The sequence below is a fragment of the Oryx dammah genome, unplaced genomic scaffold (assembly GCF_014754425.2).
Source record: "Oryx dammah isolate SB20612 unplaced genomic scaffold, SCBI_Odam_1.1 HiC_scaffold_1, whole genome shotgun sequence".
Lineage (NCBI taxonomy): Eukaryota > Metazoa > Chordata > Mammalia > Artiodactyla > Bovidae > Oryx > Oryx dammah.
This window is the reverse complement of record NW_024070185.1, coordinates 108,014,238-108,036,221: the sequence shown is the minus strand read 5'-3', so window position 1 is coordinate 108,036,221 and position 21,984 is coordinate 108,014,238. Positions and strand designations below refer to the sequence as shown.

The following is a 21,984-nucleotide window of genomic DNA, read 5'->3' as shown; positions in this document are numbered from 1 at the left end:
TCTCATTTCCATGGTCTCTGTTTATTTTTTGAGTATATGAATTCTTCGTTTGTCTTCCCTGGAGGCTCAGACAGTAAAGCGTCTGCCTGTAACGCGAGAGACCCGGGTTCGATCCCTGGATCGGGAAGATCCCCTGGAGAAGGAAATGGCAACCCACTCCAGTGTTCTTGCCTGGAGAGTCTCATGGACGGAGGAGCCTGGTGGATTACAGTCCATGGGGTTGCAAAGAGTTGGACACGACTGAGTGACTTCACTTCACTCATTCTTTGTCCAAATAACTCTTCTGGAGAGAAAACACAGAGGCAGAGCTGCCCGGTGAGTCGCGGTAAGAAGCTGGGCGGCCCCCTCTCTCCACCACGTCCGCCTCCTGCCTCAGTCCCCAGGAGCCACGAGGCTCCGCAGAGTGTGACTGGAACACCGGTATCTCCTGCTCTTTCTGAAAGTTCTTACATCACTGAGTTTCTATACCTCATTAAGATTTTAGCGAAGTTTCCTCTGTATGTTTAAAGGTAACCACTGACAAGCTTTCTCACAGTGAAGCCTCCTGATAAGATGGAAATGTGATGGATGAGAACCTTCTCATTCTCCACCTGGCTGGAGATAAAACAAACTAGCTGCCTGGCGAAGGAAGTGTGAGGGCCTGGCTTTTCATTTCTAATGTGATTCTAAGATTATAGGGATATTTTATTTTTCATATAATCCACTTAAAAAGAAAAACGCCTGCTGTAAGAGAGCCTCTGATATGCAAAGACAGTGCTCAGCTCGGTGCTGGGAATGTTCAGGTCAAGGGTGTGGCCCGCGTGGGTGGAAACTGAGGCCGCTGTATTGATGGCATCATGAAGGCTTGCTGGGGCCACTCATTGTGAAGGGTGGTGGTCTGGTGTGGGGTAGGGGTCTTTAGATTTTTTCCCCACGTCTCTTTGTTTAGAAGCAAGTAAACAGATGTATCTGCAGATTCCTGCATTAAAACCCATTATGAACTTGCGTGCTTTCCTCCAGCCACCTGAGTCAGTTTCTGGAGGAAGGCCTGGGAACATGCAGTTAGATGATGCGGACAGCCGGCCAGGCTTCGGCACTGCTCATCCGAGGGCTTTGTTCGTGAGCTCAGTTTGAAAAACCACTTGTTTAGTGAAAAGGACAGAGATAAACCTGGTTTTGAATCTGGATTCCACCACTTTTCTCCTTTGGTTAAATTGCTGGAGCTCTCTGAACTGCAGTTTCCTGGTTGGTGGAGTGGGTATTATCAGAGTCTCTGCTTCGCAGCCCAGCTGCTATGAGGATTGGAGGAGGTGCGATGGATTGAGGTGCCCAGTACTCTCCAAAGTGCCATGGAGGTTCGTAGGAAAAAGTGGTGGGTAGTATTTTGGGAGGACGGTTGCAGAGGGCCAGAGAAATCAGGGAGGGCTTTGTGGAAGGCGTGGCCCTGGGATTGGCCCTTGTCAGATAAGCGTGCTGTCTCCAGGCAGAACTGGAGAGGTTTTTATTATTTTCTTTCCTGGGGGAGATGGATGGAGACAGGCGGGGGCCTGGAGGGCTGATGGAGCAGTTGGGTGAGATAAAGCAAGAAGGGAGCCTCCTCCCGAAGGGAGCCCTCCCCACCCCCGGAGGGAGCCCGGAGCGACTGCTTGTTAGGGCAGCCTCGTCCAGCAGTTCACTCGGAGCTGCTGAAGGTTCAGGGCAGAGATGCAAGGATCAGAGGAGGGCGTGTGTTTTGATGGGTGAACCAGAGTCTGGAGGGCACTTAGACAGCGGTGGCAGTTGAGCAGATGGGGGCCACGGCTGAAGGCAGTGTGCTGGGCTGGGGCTCGAGGGGCTGAGCTGTGGGAGGAGTTGGGGAGGGGGTCGTTCTTCTCTCTCTGCCCTGAGCGCTTCAGCTTCATCCTGCCCTTTTTAACGCCTCCTCCAGGAAGGAGGAGGGGCTCTTCCAGTTAATCAGAGACCAGGGGGCTGTGCTTTGCTCACGGGCGGGTTACTATACCCTAGTTAAAAACCCAGGGTTCAGATCCTGCGGCTTTCCTGTTGCTGGCTTAGCTGGCCCTGGCCCTGGCCGGGTGGCCCGATGTCGTCACTCGCTCATCTTCTTTTTCCACTTCTGCCACCACTTGAGTAAGAGGACTCAGGCAATGGTACTGGCTCCCAGTCTGCACTGCTCGTCTCTCAGGGGCTCCGTGCGGAGGATGTGCTGGGCTTCAGGCCCAGGTTTCCTGTGGGGTGGGGAGGGGTGTGCGGGGTGGAGCAGGAAGAGCTGCGCCTTGGATGGGGGAAGCCTGGGGGGAGAGGTCCGCGTGGAGGGGCTGGTGCGGGGAGGGGCGGAGGTGACACAGCGTCACGTCCTGGGCGTCTGCTTCTGTGCTGGGCACCTGCCTCTCCATTAAGGATGCTAGGAATCTACGTGAATATCTCCACTTACTGGAAAGACAACACTCACAAAGATTCATGTTATCTATCTCTGGCCGCACAGCTAGTTAGCGGTAGAGCCAGGATTCAAGGCTCGGTCTGCCTATCTGTCTTCACAGCCCAGGAATATTGAGGGAGGTTTGGGGAAGCCACCCAAGTTTATCAATTTTCAGTTCTGATTGTTTTGCTCAGGCGAGACATGCCGTCGCCATGCCTCCCCTAAACATTGATTATAACTCTGCTGGGGCCGAGCCCGCGAGCCCGTGGGCTGTCTCTCTGTTGCCATGGCAGCCGCTCCTCCTCAAGGCCACCTCTGCGCACGTTTTCCCCCTTCCCGCAGTGGTCGTTTGACTTCGAGCCTTCTCCAACTGCTCTTCATAGGAGGTCCAGGATCCTTGGTCCTGCTTGTTCATTACTAGGGGGCAGGGGGCAGCTGTGTCTGAGGCTGGTTTATTCCATCCCCCCCTGAGTCCTTGAGAAGCTATAACATCAGCCCCAGGGGGTGGATTGCTGCCTGGGGCGGGGGGGGGGGGGCGCCGTGTCACAGGGCAGTTTTCTGCTTTCTTTAGCGCAGTTGAGTTGGAAGAGCACAGAGTTTGGAATCAAACTGACTTGGGTTTGAATTTCAGCACCTCAAGTTCCTTGTTATAAAGCTCTGCGAAAATCTGTCAACCTCCAAAAGCCCTAGTTTCATTTTTGTAAACACAGGCAGGACTAATACTTACCCTGTAGGCAGTTTTATGGGTTAGAGATGTTTTAAGGAGAAATAAGTGCCTTGGCCTTGATAGATAGCAGTTCTGTTACCAACGCTTATGAGAGAAATAGTTTGTGCTCATTGATGTTCTGACTTTCCTTGAGCTCCTGATACATGCTGGGGGTGATGTACCCCGAAAACTTACAGATGCACACGTTTCTGTGGACTCACAGGGGCCCTTCAGTGGCACTCAGGTTAAGAACCCCCCAATCTGGAGGCATGACAAAACTCTGTGCCCTTTGTGGGATCTGGGAATAGGTGGGTCATTTTCGTGTGGTCAGCTCTGTTGAGGGGGAAAAGCAACAGCTTTAGTAGCTTTTATCACTTAAAACAGGTAAGATGTTGTTAACCTAGGTAGCTGAATTTAAAAAAAACAACTAGAGAATGGAATAAATGATCGCTGAACACATACACAGAAGTGTGACCGGACATCCAAACACGGGTCTGATAAGTGTTTTATAAGCAGGGAGCCGAATCTGGGAACCGGTGTAAGTGGACCTGTGATTGCTGTGCATGTGAGCAGCGCGTCCTTTCCACCTAGCCATAACATACACCTATTTTAGAATGAAAAACTAGACAGGATCTTTCTAGGATGGCAGGCAGGTTTATTGTGAATTTAAAGATGTACCTACCTCAGTGGCTTAACAGAAGGTTTTATGGTCCCTTTCTCAGTAATTTTCAGGGGGAGTTTTCTTTAAAAGCAAATGTCAGATGACCATTTGAGTGGGTTGGAATCATTGCATTAGTGCTGATACCGAAGAAATCCAAACCCTCGTCTTTGTGTGGAAGTGAACTGAGAGGCTTGGAGTCAGATAGCTGCTGTCTGTCAGTGACTGTGGTCTTGAGTGAGTTGCTTTAATTGTCTGGACCGGTTTGCTCATTAAATAAAATGGGAAGAATCCCACCTGCTTCCTTCATTTATTTAGTCATCCAACAGATACTTATTGAGTGCTCTTTTGGTTATCTGTTGCTCCGTGACAAATTGTCCCTAAACTTGGTGTCTTAAGACATTATCATTTGATTATCTTTCATGGTTTTGTGGGTTAAGGGTTTGGGCGGGGCTTAGCTGGGTGATTTCTGCTCTCCACGGCCCAGGTCCCTCGTGGCGTCTAGCTGGTGGGTGGGCTGGCCTGGAGGGTCCCTAATGCTTCATTCACACCTCTGCTGCTGTTTTGGAGGATGGCTGGAAAGCTGATGCGGCTGGAATTGTCAACTGGAGCACTTGTGTGTGGCCACGGCAGCATGGCAGCATTAAGGCAGTCGTGTGTTTTGGATGGTGATTCGTGATTCCGAGAGGCATGGGTTGGAAGCTGCCGGCTTCTTGAAGCCTGGACCCAGAAGCTGGCTTAGTGCCACTTCTGCCATATTCCTTTGGTTGTGGTAGTCACCCCGTGGCCCAGACTTCACAGGAGGCGACAGAGAGCGACTGGGCATCCTTCGGGGGGAAGGTGTGGAGAAGTTAACTGACGGCACGGCACCAGTCAGCCTCTCCTGCCCCACTCTCTCTCTCACGGCCTCTTGTGTTTTGCAAACAACGGTGTTGCTGGGCTTGGTAGCACCGCGCCTGCGCGCCCACTTGGCCACGGGCCACCTTTGTCCTGTCTTAGTATGTCCGTAGTCTTTGAAGACTCCTGGCTGCTGCTGCTGCCTGGAGAGAATAAACATGTCTGTAGTCCCTGCGGCTCCTTCCAGCTTTCTCAGTCGTGCCTTATCTGCCCTGGGTTCAGTGAACCGTGCGAGCGGCAAGACAGGTCAAAGAATTTACAGCTATCTTAAATCTGCCACGAGTGCCGACTGTGTGCCCGGTGCTGTTCTAGGTGCTGGAGATACAACAGGAAACAGAATATGCAGAAACTCCTGCCCTCGTGGAGCTTACATTCTGGCGCAGGAGACTGTAACCAAAACATACACATAATTAAACGCCACGTTAGCAGTGCTACGAGGAAGACTGGAGAGGGAAGGGATTTGGGGAGTGAGGCTGTGGTGGGACTCGTGGGGGTCCTTTTAGGCAGGATGGGCTGGATTAGAAGTGACATTTGAGCTCAGACTCAACGGAAGTGGGGGAGCAGCCTCGGGGGATTTTCCAGAGAGAGGTGCAAGCAGATGAGCCTTGGGCTGGGAATTTAGGTGGTGTGTAAGAGAGGCGGCAAGAAAGCCGGGGTTGCCCGGACAGAAGAGAAAGCGGGGAGCAGGAGGAGGGGAGGCCAGAGAGGTGACGGGGCTGCAGGCGGGACAGAGCGTGGAGGCCAGCGTGGGTTGTGCAGGTCATGTGGGTTCCTGGGACTCGACGCACAGTAGCTTTTCTTACCAGTGGAGCCAGCTGTGGCTGGTCCCGGACGTGGGCAGTTCCGGGGCCCCCTCACGCTCCTGCCCACCAGCCAGGGTGCCCCCCCTGCTCCGGTGCACGTTCTCACCCTGATTGGGACAGCTCGCTGGGCACTCAGGAAGGCAGGTGATCATGAAACATCACCATCTGCCTGTGCCCTGGTAGCAGCAGTAAGACAGATGGACTTTGTCCTGGTGGCCTTTCTGATGTCTGTGAGCGTGTAAGTGTGTGTGTGTGCGTGCGTGCTTGTGTATGCGCTCTGTGGGTGATTCTTTTTTTTTTAGATTTTTAGTTGGAGGATGCCTGCTTTACAAGGTTCTGTTGGTTTCTGCGGTACAACGTGAATCAGCTATATGTATACATACATCCTCTTCCTCTTGAGCCTCCCTTCCACCACTAGTGACCTCATCTTGCTTTTCCCCTGGATTCAGAGGTTGAGAGTCAGGTTGTAAGCTCAGGTGCTACATGCTGTGGACCTCGCTCTTTTTTGTATTTTTTTAAAAAATATTCACTGGACATTATACTCTTAAATGTTTAAATTTTTAAGATTTTTTTTTTCTTCATGTATCTACATGTGCTGTTTGTAGGTTGTGGTGTAGTGGAATAAAGTAAAATGGGGAAAAAAAGCCAAACCTAAGTTAAAATAGTCTAAAAATTGTGACTCCAGAAATGTCTGCAGTGGGAAAATGGTTTAATTTGTTGGCACAACTGTAATGTGGGGGAGTTTTTATTCTTTAACTTTAGAATTCTGTTACTGTTGCTTTAGTATTATTTGTGCAATAGAAATCTTCTTTCTCTAGAGTTGAATTTCTCTTTACATTTATAATTCATGATAGGTTCTTGGCCTGCTTGTTTTGGATTAAAGGTGGAGGACAACCTTGAATTTTTAAAGTGGTTTCTGTTTTTAAAAAATGTTACTTTAAAAATGTTTACTTTATCCCCCATTATGAATGTAGTCTATACTTAGTATGAAACATTTTAAAAATTGAGAAAAAAAAATTTTAAAATTATCTATAATCATGCATTTTGGTATGTCTTTTGGAGTTTTAATCATTGCTTTTAAAAAGGTACTTATTACACAGAACTCATACACAGAAAAGGGGAGAGAGTAGTACACTGACCCACCTCAGCACTCATAAACTCTTAGCCAACCTTCCTTTATCTATGCCTTCCTCCCATCTCCCTCTTTCAATACTGAAGTATTTTAAGCAATTCACAGGCATATTATTTCATCAGATTTTCAGTATTTTTTTAAAAAAAAAACAAACAAAAATATTTTCACTTAAAAAAGATTCTTAATATTGTCAAATAGCCAATTAATGCTCAGATTTCCCAGTCTAATTTAAAAATTGTTTTAAACAGTTTGTTCAAATCATGATCAAGACATTGCACTGATTGACTGACAAGTCTTCTTTTAAAAGGCTTTATTTTGGAATAGTTTTAGATGTAGAGGGCAGGTTTGAAACACTATTAATCACAGAGTTCCTGTATATCCCTTGTTCTGCTTCCCCAGTGCTCGTGTTCTCCATGACTGGAGGACACTCATCAGAACCAGGAAATAGACACTGGTACGACCCCGTGGTGGGCAGCCTGCATTTGAATGTTGCCAGTTCTCCCATCAGCGCCCCCTTTCTGGTCCAGGATCCGCGTTGCCCTCAATGATCATGCCTCCCTCGTCTCACCTAATCTGGGACAGTTGCTCAGCAGTTGTCTTTTGTGACCTTGAGTCCTGTGGAGAGTACTGATGAGTTATTTCGCTACTGTCCTTCACTTTGGGCTTGTCTGATATCTCTGTCATGAATAGACTGGGGTTATACATTGTTGGTAAGGATAGCATAGACAAGCTGGGTGCACAATGTCAGTTTGTTCTGGTGAAGTTGGTGCTGGTCCCTTGGTTAAGGCGGAGGTTTCCTGGATTCTCCATGGTCAAGTTACTCTTCTCCATCTGTGATAGTATTTTGGGGGGAAATACTTTGAGACTATGTAAGGGTCTTGTTTTCATCATACTTTTAAGAATCTCACTGATGATTCGTACCAAACAGCAGTTCCTACCCTGGTGTTTGCTTAGTGGTGATTTTCCGTCATTCCTTCTGCACTTAAGAGTTGTAATTCTCCTGTAAGAAAGGCTGTCCCTTGTGCAGTTTTTTGTTATTCAGCTGTTTATACCCGTATGAACTCACGGATATTTGCTTCATTCTGTAGGTTGTTAAGCCATTATTATGATTTCTCTTCTTTGGGGACCTCCCCAGATTGATTCCTGTGTCTTTACCATTTCTTGGGCACTTCCACACTTGTTAGGGTCACAAGATGCCCTGGACTCTTGTATTTTCCCTCATCCAGTTCTGCAATCAACCATTTCCTTAAGGATCCCTGGTTTCCTTTATTGGAGAATGGTATTTAGGAACCAAGGTCTGAATGACGGGTGTCATCATTACTACTGCTGCTGCTAAGTCACTTCAGCCGTGTCCGACTCTGTGCGACCCCATAGATGGCAGCCCACCAGGCTCCCCTGTCCCTGGGATTCTCCAGGCAGGAACACTGGAGTGGGTTGCCATTTCCTTCTCCAATGCATGAAAGTGAAAACTGAAAGTGAAGTCGCTCAGTCGTGTTCGACTCTCAGCGACCCCATGGACTGCAGCCTACCAGGCTCCTCTGTCCATGGGATTTTCCACGCAAGAGGACTGGAATGGGGTGCCATCGCCTTCTCCGTATCATTACTACTAGGCCTTGGCAATAGACAGTTTGAAATGTGTGTTTACATATTTTTATATATGCATGCAAAATATATACAGGCATATACTTATCTGTATTTACTTCTATTCACACAAAAGTCCATGGGGTCACAAAGAGTCGGACATGACTGAAGTGACTTAGCACTCACCCATACAAAATATATACACACACATATACACCCATCTTTACTTCCACGGCCAACTCTGTGTGTGAGCGAGTGTGTGTGTGAATGAAGGAAGGAAAGTTTGAATGAACTCAGAATCTGTAGAATCAATATGAATTTGTGAATTCACACTGGCCTTCCCTAACTTTTCTAATTATTCTTTATTCTACAAGTTCTCCTTTTTCTTTCTTTGTAATTTATTTGTTGAATAAGTTGGGTCATTTGTCCTTTATTTTCACATTTTAGATTTTGTTGATTGCATTTTTGAAATGTCATTCAACTTGTTTCTCTGCTGACTTTATTTTGAGTAAATTGCTAGGTAGATGAGGTACATGACCAAATCCAGGGTTACCGTTTTGGCCAGATCACATCACAGGTGGTCTAACAGCAGGTATGCAGTGTTTGGTAGGCCCTGCTTCCATGATTTAGTCAGTCAGTCAGGTCAGGCGCTCAGGCGTGTCCGACTCTTTGCAACCCCATGAATCGCAGCACGCCAGGCCTCCTTGTCCGTCACCAACTCCTGAAGTTCACTCAAACTCATGTCCATCGAGTTGGTGATGCCATTCAACCATTTCATCCTCTGTCATCCCCTTCTCCTCCTGCCCGCAATCCCTCCCAGGGTGAGGGTCTTTTCCATTGAGTCAACTCTTTCCATGAGGTGGCCAAGGTATTGGAGTTTCAGCTTTAGCATCAGTCCTTCCAATGAACACCCAGGACTGATCTCCTTTAGGATGGACTGGTTGGACCTCCTTGCAGTCCAAGGGACTCTCAAGAGTCTTCTCCAACACCACAGTTCAAAAGCATCAATTCTTTGGCACTCAGCTTTCTTCACAGTCCAACTCTCACATCCATACATGACCACTGGAAAAACCATAGCCTTGACTAGATGGACCTTTGTTGGCAAAGTAATGTCTCTGCTTTTTAATATGCTACTAGCCATTGATAATTGCAAAATGATGATAATTTAATTTCATCAATCCTTTTATATAATAGCTATATACTTCTATTAAGAAAAACTTGTTTTTCATATCTGTTCAGTTACTCTGGGGTGTAGTTCATACAGAGAAGACAAAATAAGATTCCCTGAAATCTTCCAAAGGTGACTGTGTTAGTTTCTTACTGCTGCTGTAACAAATCACCACAGACTTGGCTGCCTAGCAGCACAAACTTATCCTGTGGTTCTGGAAGTCAGAAGTTTGGAGTGGGTCTTACCGTGGCAGGGCTGTATTCTTCCTGAAGGCTTTAGGAGGAAATCCACTTCCTTGTCTTTTCCAGCTTCTAGAGGCTGTCTGGATTTCTCGAACCGTGACTTCCATCCATCTTCAAAGCCAGAGCCGGCTGATGGGACCTTTTCTGTGCTTCCCTCTCTCACTTTTAAGGATCTTTGTGATTATGTTGGGGGCATCTGAATAATCTGTCTGTTTCAAGGTCAGCTGATTAGCAGCCTCAGTTCCATTGGCAACTTGTTGCCATGTAATCAGCATAGTCAGAGATTCTGGGGATTAGGGTGTGAACATCTTTGGGGGGCCATTATTCTGCCTATCATCATGAACAAAGGGTTTTTGTTTTATTCAATCATTATGAACTCATGGATTAAAAAAAAAAATTTTGACCTATATTAGTTCATTGTCATTATCTTTGATGTCCTAATTGTCTTATCTTTTGACCATGAAGAAGCTTATTTGAGTTGATTCCTGAGTTCTTTGGACGTGAACATGGAGTCTTTGATAGAGTCTTTCTTGGTGACATGATGAGGTGTCTGAGCTCATATTATATATTCCTGCCCCAGGTCTGGGATCCTCCCTTTCTATGAGGCACACTCTCCTGTGACTTGGAGTCACCTGGAGGGCTTATTACGGGCTCCCAGGTGGCTCATGGTAAAGAGTCTGCCTACCAGTGCGGGAGACACAGGAGATGTGGGTTCAATCCTTGGGTTGGGAAGCTCCCCTGGAGAAGGAAACGGCAGCCCACTCCAGGATTCTTGCCTGGAGAATCCCCATGGACTGAGGAGCCAGTGGGCTACAGCCCATGGGGTCGCAAAGAGTCACATGCGACTTGGCAACTGAACACGCATACACGGAGGGCTTATTGAAACAGACTGATGGGTCCCCCCTGTTTCTAGAGTTTCTGATGTGACAGGTGTGAGTTGGGGCCCAGTGATTGGTGGTGCTGATAACGCTGTTCTAGGGACTACACTTTGAGAACCACTGTTTTAAAGGATGATGGAAGTTTTTTTGTCTTTGTTTTTGGTGAACGATGGTATTTCGTGACTGTAGCCTGCATGCTAGGGAGGGTATTGATTCTAGGTTTTCTAAGTGAAAGGAAAGAAATAATCGAATGTAAGTTCCTATTCATATTTCCAATTCAAATTTAGAATTACAGGTTTTAACTTATTTTATATTTGTGTTTGTTTTCTGAGGCTTGGTTCTTATGAGCGTAGTGACTACTTTAATAAGTATGCGTGTATTTATACACACGCAGTTTCAGAATAACAATACAGATATTCCTTCCCGCAGCGCGGTTGCTGGAAGCGGTGAGGGTTTCTGCAGCAGTTCCTTTGTCGGTGGAGAAAGATTCCGTTATTGGAATCACTCCTCTCTGTCTGGTTCGCCAGTCAGCTTGCTGCACAGTTGACTTCTTCTGTGTCTTGTGCTTTTCGCTTTAGGAGATTCTCATTTAACTTTAAAATACTTATCTAAACATTTAAACGCTGTCACCGTCACATCTGTAAAATGAATCTGCTCTTTCCTCTGTCTTGCTCTCTCCTTTTCCTTGTAGGCAGCCATTGCTTGTGATGAACTAAGTGGCCGGGTGCTGTGCGCACTGTCTTCTCTCCTGGGGTCCACACTGCCCTCCGCCCTGCGCCCCCTCCCGAGCAGTATATTTGAAAGATTCCTCGAGGGCGGGATATAGATACAGTCTTCCTGCCTGTTCCTTTATGGCTTCTGAGGGCTCCGCCGCGAGCAGGCGCAAGCGTGGATCCCTCTGCTGAAGACGTTTGCGTTGTCTCCAGCCTCTTGCTATTAGGAATAATGCTTCAGTATTACAAATGGTGCCTATTTTGAGAGAGTTGAGATTCACACTGTGTACTGTTTGATTTCTGTGTTTTTCCTTAACATTATAACTTGAGCATTTTCCATGTGTTGTAAATGTCATTTAAGACAATTTATTTTTATGATTGTGAAAGTAATACAGACTTGGAGCCTTTAAGAAGCTCAGGAAGGTCAATATCAATACAGTCACCCATAATCCTTCTATTTAGGGATACTGTTATTATTTTGATGTGTTTCCTCAGAGCTTTAAAAATATTTTATGTAAGTAGTTAGAAGACAATCAGCATCATATTACATAGTATCCTACTTTGTTTTTACTCTTAATTGTGATGTTTTTATACTATATGCTTTTTTAAAAAATGATTTTTAATTGGAGGATACTTTACAATATTGTGATGGTTTCTCTCATACATCAACGTGCGTCAACCGTAGTGGCACGTATCTCCTCTCCCTCTTGAACCGCCCTCCCATCCGCCCCCCCATCCCACCCCGCTAGGTGGTCACAGAGCACAGCGCTGGGTTCCCTGCAGCAGTATAGCAAATTCCCCCTGGCTATCTCCTTTACATATGGTAATATTTATGTTTCCATACTACCATATGCTTTTTATAATTCTGTGTTGGCAGACATTTAGTTTCTTCCCAGTTGCTTCAGTATTGTAAATAATTTTGTGGTAAATGTATGTACCTGAAGTTTTCCCCCAAATTTCAGATTATTTTTAAAGTTGGTTTTCCTAAGACCTTAAATAAGGAGGAAGCTCATGTTTGTTAATTATATCTATTTGGCTTGCTTTCTTACAGCAATAAGGTAAACAGCTGAAAGATTGTTACCTTGAGACTTGTCAAGCAACTTCCATTTTTTCTTTTTCTTCTGGTAGGACCTTAGAAATGAAGTTGAGAAATTACGCAATGAAGTGAATGAAAGAGAGAAAGCAGTGGAGAATTGTTACAAGAGTCTGTTGAGTGAAAGCAATAAAAAATTGCAGAGTCAAGAGCAAGTGATCAGAAGTCTCAGAGAAAGCACCGCTCAGAAGGACTTGTTGCTTCAGGTACCACGCTTTCCTTTTTGAATTTACGTATTCTTATTTCAGCATAGGTTTTCTTTGTTGTTGTTATCGTTCTCTAAAAACTCTTTTTCAAGGATGCTTATAAAAAGGTGAGTCTGGCAAAAAAAGGGTGGTCTTCACTGCTATCTATCAGAGCACTTTGGAGCTTTCTTTACACCATTTGGACCCCAGCCACCGTGGAGGTAAGTTTGGAAAAAAGAAAAGGTCCAAGAAGAGAAGGGGCTTATCTTAGATCACATGACTAGTATTAACAGTTCATTTGGGTTTTTCCGTGAGTTCCTGCGGGCAAACTTGGCTGAGCTTTTCGGCAAGGCCTGCCTCGGGCCGGCCTGCTTTGCTCTGGCGCCCGCCTGTGTCTCTTGCGGTCCTGGGTTTTCATTGCGCCGTGCTCTCCCTCTCCACTGGACTTCTCCTCTGTCTGTTCCTTTCTGTCTTGGGGTATCCTTCTCATTTGATGGTTCAGGGAATTTTTGATTCAGCTCAGAATTACGGGTAACCATGCTGGCGGGAACATGGGTGTTTAACACTGCTTCCTCCTGAAGCCTCGCTGCCATCAGTGAAGGGGTGAGAAGGTCTGAATGCCCAAGACCAGGAACATGGGAGTGGTGGAAAGCAACCCAGACAGGAAGGTTGCTGTCTGGGGAAGAAGATGGGCAAATGGTAACCGTTGGTTTGCCAAAAAGTTTCTTGGCATTTTCCCACAACTTCATCCCCTCTGCTTCATGTCTTGGGGTTGGAAAGCCAAGCAGGAGGAAGCTGATGGATCCACAGAACCCAGAAGGGCTCAGTGGGTGGTCAGGCTCCCTTTGTTGGTAGGAGATGTGGCTGGGATGCTGGGCAGTTAGGTGGCCTTGTGGTCACCAGCAGTGTATGGGAGGTTTGCTCTGTGGAGACCACAACCAGAGACGCTCTCGACTCCATCTAGAAGACTGCGTAAGTTTGGAGATAACACTAAATGTCAGTACACGATTTAGTCTTGTGATCTAAGTGAACAGAACAAGCCATGGCTGCTAATTCTAAGAAAAGCAAACAGTTGAACGTGATCGCAGACGTCACTGTGTAAGGCTGGGCTGTGGACGGCACGTGTGTGGCTTTGTCTCCCGTACCCTCTGGGGGGCGCCCCGGTGCTGGCCAGAGGGGACGTTTGCGGTGACTGCCACCGTCCTTGTCGACACCCGGCTGGGGGCTGCTCTCTCGGTTGTAACAGTACATGAATGGATTTGTAATTGCCTGATGCTGGCGGCTGACGCAAATTATTTAGAGGATATTTGGGTATTGTGAAAAAAGTAACTCTTCCTTTAAAGAGTTTGGGACCATCTCTTAGTATTTTTTTCCTTGATGAAAACTCACATGATTTGTTTGTTTGCTTAGAAATTCACTGGAAGAGACTTGGAAGCAGTGCAGCGGAGCTGTGCCTCAGTGACGGCAGAGGACTCCGAGCTCAGGAGTGAAGGGGCAACAGCAGAAGAGTGCTCTTCCCAGGCACCAGGCGGCAAAGGCATCTTCTCAGAGGTGAGCCCGCCGGAACCTGGACAGTCACATGCAAATTCGTGTTCTTTCCTGACACGTATTTGTTGGCTCCTCTGATCTGAAGATCCTCCCAGGCCTCCTTGCTGATAATTGAGCTGCCAACAGGTAGGAGGAGGGCTTCTGTGTCTTCCTCTTTACAGACTGGTATCCTTCAGCCAAGTGTTAGTATTTGTGCTGTGCAGGAAACCTGGAAACCACAGCTTGTTAAAAGACAAGCCTCATATTTGCCTCCTAGGGTCCACCTCTCAAGAACTGTGTAATCTCGAGTAAGAACATTTTCCAGTTGACGTGAACACAAACAGTGGCACAGCAGGCCCTTCCTGATCTGGCCCCAGGCTAGCTCTCCCTTCTCCTTTTCTCCCGCCCCTCGTCCTCTCTGACAGCAGCTCCCCTCCTGCAGATGTGCGGAGGCGTGTCTGCCCCGCCCCGTGCCCTGTGTGTGCTGCCTCTCAGCCTGGGATGCCTGGTCCTTCCCTGCTGACCTGGCGGCTCCTGCATGCTCTCGCGCTGCCGCCGAGTGTCACGGCTCGGGGGCTGCTCCCCTCCCTCGGGACCCGAGCACCCCGGCAGGGCCCCCAGGGGAAGGGAACAGCGTCCATGTCTGAATCCCAGCACCTGCCCTGTGCCTGGCCTGGATGTTTGTTGAGTGAATGACTGATGGTACGGGTTTGTAGAGATGCATAAGAGTGTTCTGACCTGAAGCTTGCCTGTAATGCAGTGAGGCAGCCAGAGATGGGAAAGGAAAGGAGTTTATTGTAGGCCAGGTTTTTTTTTTAAGCTTGCCTTTGATTAAGTTCAGGCATTCAGAAAACAAGGAATTCTTACACAAACTCGTTCTCTGGTGAATGATCATGACTTGTGGTTTTTGTGAAGGATAACAGCTGGTGTAGCCTGGGCACGCCATCAGAACAGACTCGGGCGCTCGGGCTGGAGTGGGCTGCTGGAGGCCTGCTCTTGTGCCAGGCACTAACACCATGGCTGCTGGGTCTTGGGGAGGGGCTGGGGTCCTCGGGTGCACGCACCAGGGGCTGTTTCGTTACTGGTGGAGAAGTGGTTTCCGTGTGTTGGCTCCAGTTCTGGCTGTGGCACTGTGTGTCCACTCTGTCAGCCCTGGTCTTGGAGGGCGCCATTGCCGAGCCCTGGGAGCTCTTTCTTCGCTCTGATCACTCCTGAATTTGCCGTTTCTTGAATAAGAGTGTCGGTGTGGACTTGGCCTTCGTACTGGGCCAGGTGTCTGGAGGCCTGGGTTCCTCTCTTCGCCTGTGTCTTCTCTTGAGTGACCGTGGGCAGGCACAGTAACTCGATCTCAGAGGCCTAATGTGTGATTCTGAGTGGCTTACCGTTCCTTGACATTGACCGAGTTTAATGGGATATTAAGGTGCACAGTAGCCCATAGTCAGGTGCAGTCTGTGTTTTAACTTTTAAAGACGTTAACGTGTCCTTAATGTGCCCTGTGGGCTGGTTTCAGGTGTCCAGCACAGGGACCCAGCTCTGCCTGTGCCTGCCTGCATGCGTGCTGTGTGTGTACATGGCCTTTAGAATGTCTGTTTTTACTTTTTTGCCTGCACTGGGTCTCTGTTGCTTTCTGCAGGCTTCCTCTAGCTGTGACGAGCGGGGGCTTCTCTCATCCCGGCTGGTGGGCTCTGGAGCGCAGGCTCGGCAGTGGTGGCCTCAGGCTTAGTAGCTCTGAGCCGTGTGTGGTCTTCCCAGACCAGGAGTTGAACCCATTACCCCTGCACTGGCAGGCAGATTCTTAACCGCTGAGCCACTAGGGAAGTCCCTATATATTATTCTTTTTGAGATACTTTTTCAACATAGGTTATTACAAGATATGAAACCTAGTTCCCTGTGTATAGAGCTGCTGCTGCTGCTAAGTCGCTTCAGTCATGTCCAACTCTGTGTGACCCCATAGATGGCAGCCCACCAGGCTCTGCCATCCCTGAGACTCTCCAGGCAAGAACACTGGAGTGGGCTGCCATTTCCTTCTCCAGTGCATGAAAGTGAAGTGAGAGTGAAGTTGCTCAGTCGTGTCCGACTCTTAGCGACCCCGTGGACTGCAGCCCATGTCCCTGGGGTTCTCCAGGCAAGAGCACTGGCGTGGGAGCCGTGGCCTTCTCCAGTGGATACAGCAGGTGCTTGTTTATCTGTTTTGTATCTAGTGGTGTCTGTGTGTCTGTTCATCCCAGATCCCAGCTTATCTTCTCTCCTCTGCCCCTTTGGTAGCCACAGCTTTGCTGTTCTATGTCTGTGAGTCTATTCCTGTTTCTTAAAAAAGTTCATTTGTATCATTTTTTTTAGATTCCACAGATGAGGGTTCTCATATGATGCTTGTCTTTGGCTTCACTCAGTATGAAAATCTCTAGGTCCATCCACATTGCTGCAGATGGCATTATTTCATGCTTTTTTATGGCCGAGTAATATTCTCTTACATATACATATGTATCAGTCAGTTCAGCTCAGTCGTGTCTGACTCTTTGCGACCCCATGAATCGCAGCCCGCCAGGCCTCCCTGTCCATCACCAACTCCCGGAGTTCACTCAGACTCACGTTCATCGAGTCAGTGATGCCATCCAGCCATCTCATCCTCTGCCATCCCCTTCTCCTCCTGCCCCCAATCCCTCCCAGCATCAGAGTCTTTTCCAATGAGGCAATTCTTCCCATGAGGTGGCCAAAGTATTGGAGTTTCAACTTCAACATCATTCCTTCCAAAGAAATCCCAGGGCTGATCTCCTTCAGAATGGACTGGTTGGATCTCCTTGCAGTCCAAGGGACTCTCAAGAGTCTTCTCCAACACCACAGTTCAAACGCATCAATTCTTTGGCACTCAGCCTTCTTCACAGTCCAACTTTCACATCCATACATGACCACAGGGAAAACCATAGCTTTGACTAGACAGACCTTTGTCGGCAAAGTAATGTCTCTGCTTTTGAATATGCTATCTAGGTTGGTCATAACTTTTCTTCCAAGGAGTAAGCGTCTTTTAATTTCATAATGTACTCTGCATATACATTTAATAAGCAGGGTGAGAATATACAGCCTTGACGTACTCCTTTTCCTATTTGGAACCAGTCTGTTGTTCCATGTCCAGTTCTAACTGTTGCTTCCTGACCTGCATACAGGTTTCTCAAGAGGCAGGTCAGGTGGTCTGGTATTCCCATCTCTTTCAGGATTTTCCACAGTTTATTGTGATCCTTACAGTCAAAGGCTTTGGCATAGTCAATAAAGCAGAAATAGATGTTTTTCTGGGAGCTACATACACACACGCACACACACACATGCACATACACCACATATAATGTGTACATATGTGTGTGTGTGTATATATATATATATTCAGCTACACACACACCACGTAAGGTGTGTACACATGTGTGTGTGTGTATATATATATATGTATACAGCTACACACACAGACACACATACACACCATGTAAGGTGTGTACACACATGTGTCCATACACGCCACATCTGTTTCGCTCTCTCAGCTCTGGGCGTTCAGCTTGCCTCCGTGTCTTGGCTGCTGTGGACGTGGGCGCATGTGCCCGTTCAGCGTAGGGTTTTCTCTGGACATTTGTCGGGGGTGGGAGTGCCGGACCGCACGGCAGCTCTGGTTTTGGGTTTTAAGGCGTCTCCATACCTTCTCTCCACTGCCGGCACCGGATTTTATACCCCCGCTAACAGCATAGGAGGGTTTTTTTTTTCTCTGCACTTTCTCCAGGATTTAGTATCTGTAGACTTTGTAATGGCCATTCTGATTGGTTTGAAGTCTTACCTTATTGTAGTTTTGATTTGCATTTTCCAATGATTAGTGATATTGAGCATCTTTTCGTGAGGCACAGTTAGTTTTGAAATAAGATAGCAGCCCATCATTTTTCAGATGGACCGGTCGTCACTCATTTGAATCCATTTCGGTAAACTTTACTGTTTTGAATCAGATTTTAGAGATGTGGACAGTGGTGTAAATGCTGAACGAAGTCTTTCTGAATTCGTTGGGCAGCTGAGCGCTTTGAAATCCCGTGTCTCCGGTTTGATCGTCTGTGTCCCGTTGCCTTCAGTCTTTTGTGCTAATGGTTTCTATACTTCTTAGAACCCCAAGTGTAAAGTCATCCGTGGACATTGCAGTTATATTTTAGATCCTGGTGATGTGTGAATGACTGCAAAAATACTTACGTATTTTAGCAAAGGTTTTAATTCTGTTCTGCAAGAGTAATTGCAAATTGAGGATGAAAGATTATAAATGCTCATTTAGGAACTGGAAATTTCTAGGTGTCAGTTTAAGGAATCCCAGCTGTTGCAGCCTACAGTATATTTCCTCCTGAGAAAGGTGTTCTTTTCAGATTGTAGTTTTTCTTTGTAGAAAACATGGATTTTTTTTTCTTTTCCCTGCTCTGCCCTGGGCTGTTTTGTGTTGATTTTAGAGTTTATTCTCTACCCATTTCTATGAAGAACTTGAGGCTGTCATGACGTCTCCACTGACTCTGGGCAGTCTGTTTTCCTTCTAATCATGTGTGATCCTGAGAATTAATGCTGGATGGTCAGGGAATTGAAGGACAGAGAGTAAAACACACTGACCATGTTTAACTTGCTGCAGCCAGAGATTTATAGGTTGGCTGTTGACATGGTGGGGACATCACTGCTCAATTTCCTGAGTAGTGAAATAAAGGTCTTTGTTGCAGAGCTGTGACGTAGCTCCTGAAATCGACCAGCCTCTATCTACCAGGCCACTGAATTGCCCTGATTACCAAGCAGTGAGCGATTAAGCTTACTCTTCACGTGTCTGCGCCTCTCCAGATTGAGGTCTGGGCATTCCACGTGTTTCCTTCAAGTCACTGAGGAAACTGGTAGAGCAGACAGTGCCTCCTCGGCTTTGGTGTCGGCCTGTCAGTTCTGCTGCTTGTTAACTCTGTGACCTTGGGCAAGTCACCTCCTCTCTGAACTCACCTTCCTAATCTGTAAAATGGGGAGTTACATGCCTCCCTCCTGAGATGATTAGAAGTAACATACGGCTATCAGTTAAACTTCTTTTGACGGCAGGCTGTAGGATCCGAGGCTGAAGAGTTTGAGCAAAACAGCAATGAAAGGGAGTGTGTATTGGGAACGTCCTGGAGACTCACAGGTGCCAAGGGGCGTGGACTCCAGGGCTCTGCCTGGTGTGGAGGGGCAGGGTGGAGGGTCGGGGGCAGGGGCTCCTTGTGATCCCCCTCAGGCCACCTGGCCCTCTGCTTCTGTGCCGAGGAGATCAGTGGTGTTCAGCTCTGCCCAGGGAGCCAGATGACTTCACTCTAATCGGGCATGATTCAACACCGGGGAATAGGTGATGGATGAAATGGGACCCAGATGGCTCCAAAGAGTTCATTTGTTTAACATGGGTGAGCGATTTGCTTCTAGGAAGACACTGCCTCACTCTGACTTCCATTATGCAAAATATCCACAGGGGTCTCTCCTCTTCAGACTCATATTGGTCCCTGTGTTCGCCTTGTGCCTTTGTAATCAGCATTTCAGCATCTGTGGCAGCATTTGACTTGTGCCAAGCAGTGTGCCTGGCTCAGGATGACCCCTTGCCCCCGAGGGGTCCGCAGGCCTGTGAACACGCGGTTGGTCCACGGGCTGTGGGTGAAGGTGAATTGGACGCCTCAGGGCTGGAGGAGGGTCTCTGTAAGGTGTGAGGAGGGTGTTCCTGGAGAGGGCTGCCGGCTGGAGCGTGGTCTGCAAGGAGGAGGGGCTGTTCCCCCTGGGGAGCCCAGGTGGAGGGGCTTCCTGGCTCTGTGGAGACGGAAGGCCAGGAAAGGGAGCGCAGGTGTGGCCAGCTGGCAGGTGGAGGGTGGGGGCTGAGGCGAGCAGCGGCTGCCAGAAGCAGGGGAAGGGGCCCAGGTGGGCCCCAGGCCCCACACCACAGCGGGCGGTCTTCTGGGAGCTTGCACCCCGGCTCAGGGCGATCCAGGTCAGGCCCCCAGGGTCGGGATTCTTTCCCTGGGTGCGTCTGCCCTACAGCCGGAGTCTATACCCTCCACCCACCCAAGGTCCATATTTGCTCATCTTTCTTCCTAGTCCTTCTTGGTTAATTATGTACCTAAGCACACATTCTGACTGCCACTTAATTGCTGAGTGGACTCAAAGACGTGACCTGTCCTCTCGGAGAATCAGTTTATTCATCTGCGCGGTGGGAAGGCTGAGGCGCCTGCTGGGCTGGTTGTCGCCGTTAGAGATGCCCTGTGTGACGGACCCGGCCTAGGATGTGGCAGTGGTGACTATGGCTGACACTCATCACGTGTTCACTCTGTGCTGGGCATCAGCGCGAGAGTCTTGCACAGGTTAGCTCAGCTCATCTGTTTCACAGCCCTGTGAAGTATGTAGAATTATTACCTCTGTTTATAGGTGAGGATATTGAAGTGCAGAGAAGCTGAGTGACTTGTTCAAGCTCACACACCTAATAAGGAAGGTCACATGCTCTTACCCATCCCTGCCTCTCCTGGTGGATGCTCAAGGCATAGTAGGTTTTCTGATTTTCCTTGTCAGTGTTGGCTGACCTTTAATGTCGCTGACAGTGACCGTGTCACCTTCCCCAAGCTCCCAGGGCTTTGCATCCATCGTGGGTCATTCATGGGTGGATTGAAGAGCTCAGGCCCTGGATCCTGGCTGCCTGGGTCCACACACTGCCTCCCCGCTGTGACTCCATGCCCTGGTTCCCTCGTCACCAAAACGGGGCTCTCCCCATAAGGCCTGAGCCCACTGGCTTGTGAGGATTACATGGGAAAATGCTGGAGAGCGCTTAGCACCATGGCTGACGGCCTCTTCGTCTGGATACCCTGGCGAGTTCCTCGCAGGCGCTCCTCAGGGCCCTCTGCGCGCACACTGTGTACCCATAGCAGTTGGCGCTGAGGACTGTGTATGGAGGCAGCTGGGCGCGCCTTGAGCCTCTGACCTGTGACATGAATTTCAAAAGGGCCTGACGTTTCTAGCGGTGTGGGTGGCTGACTTCTCATGACCCAACAAGCGGGTTAGCATTTGAAACCTTTCATTGGCAGGGTTGCCTTGACCTTGGTGGTGTTCTTTTTGGTTCAGGTCTGGAAGCACAGCAGCGTTCTCCCGGGTCATCGGCTCCTAACTTTTTTGCCCTCTGCATCCCTTTGGTAATCTGCTGGACCCAAGGCCTTCTTCCCTGGAAAAGTATTTATATGCAGAAAATACGTGCACAGGTTTATAAAGGAAACCAGTTATTTTGAAATTTGATTATCAAAATATAAAAAGTTGGCTGTAAATATAAAAAACTGGTGCTGCTTTCGAGTGGTGAGCAGTGACTGCGGCAGTTTTGAAGCAGTGGTAAGAATAAATGTTTTGAGATGCCCGCAGTGTGTACCAAGTACCTGTGTTTCTTCTGCTGACCAGGTCTCGGGAAAGCACTGGTGCTGTCCTGCTGGGGTTTGTGGCAGTAGCAGCGTCCTTCAGCTCCTCAGTGAAGAAAATGCTAAACTTCAGGTAGAGGTTAGTGGAAATAAAGATGTAACTTTTCCCCCTGCTTCACGTTTGAGTGTCCATCGGGGTCGGAAGTGCTGTCTCAGGACATTACCTGAGCTTTAGGAGCCAGGCTGAGGCCACGTGAAACAGAAGGACCGTTTGCAGCCCCTCTCTGCACAGACTAGGTGTCTTCCTGGCATTCAGGGGCACCTAGTTTGTGCCAGGGGTTGTGCACACATTAACTTTCCTTCTTTATTTTTACTTTTTCTTCTTATTTTGAAATAATTTCAGATTTATAAGCAAATTATGAGAATAAAGTATCGAGTGTGCACTCCTGTACGAGGGGACGCGGCCCCGTGGGACGCCGCACGGCTGTCACGCCAGGGGCCGGTGGGGACCCGCGCCGCCGCCGCCCCTCGGGCTCGGCCGCGTCTCCCCCGCTGGCCCGCTGGCGCCCTTCCACACCGCAGGGGCCAGTTCAGGGTCACGTGCTGCGTTTCCCAGTCTTT

At 48.2% G+C, this 21,984-nt stretch overlaps 1 protein-coding gene across 8 annotated transcripts in view; it reads left to right on the top strand.

The window, feature by feature from the left end:
* Nucleotides 1-21,984, top strand: part of CDK5RAP2 (CDK5 regulatory subunit associated protein 2) — a 185,160-nt gene that overhangs the window by 73,399 nt on the left and 89,777 nt on the right. For all 8 annotated transcript variants that reach the window (XM_040241801.1, XM_040241770.1, XM_040241811.1 and 5 more), the window contains 2 exons: nucleotides 12,302-12,472; nucleotides 13,862-14,002. In XM_040241801.1, coding sequence (XP_040097735.1) covers nucleotides 12,302-12,472; nucleotides 13,862-14,002 — 312 coding nt within the window. The remainder of the gene's footprint in view (nucleotides 1-12,301; nucleotides 12,473-13,861; nucleotides 14,003-21,984) is intronic.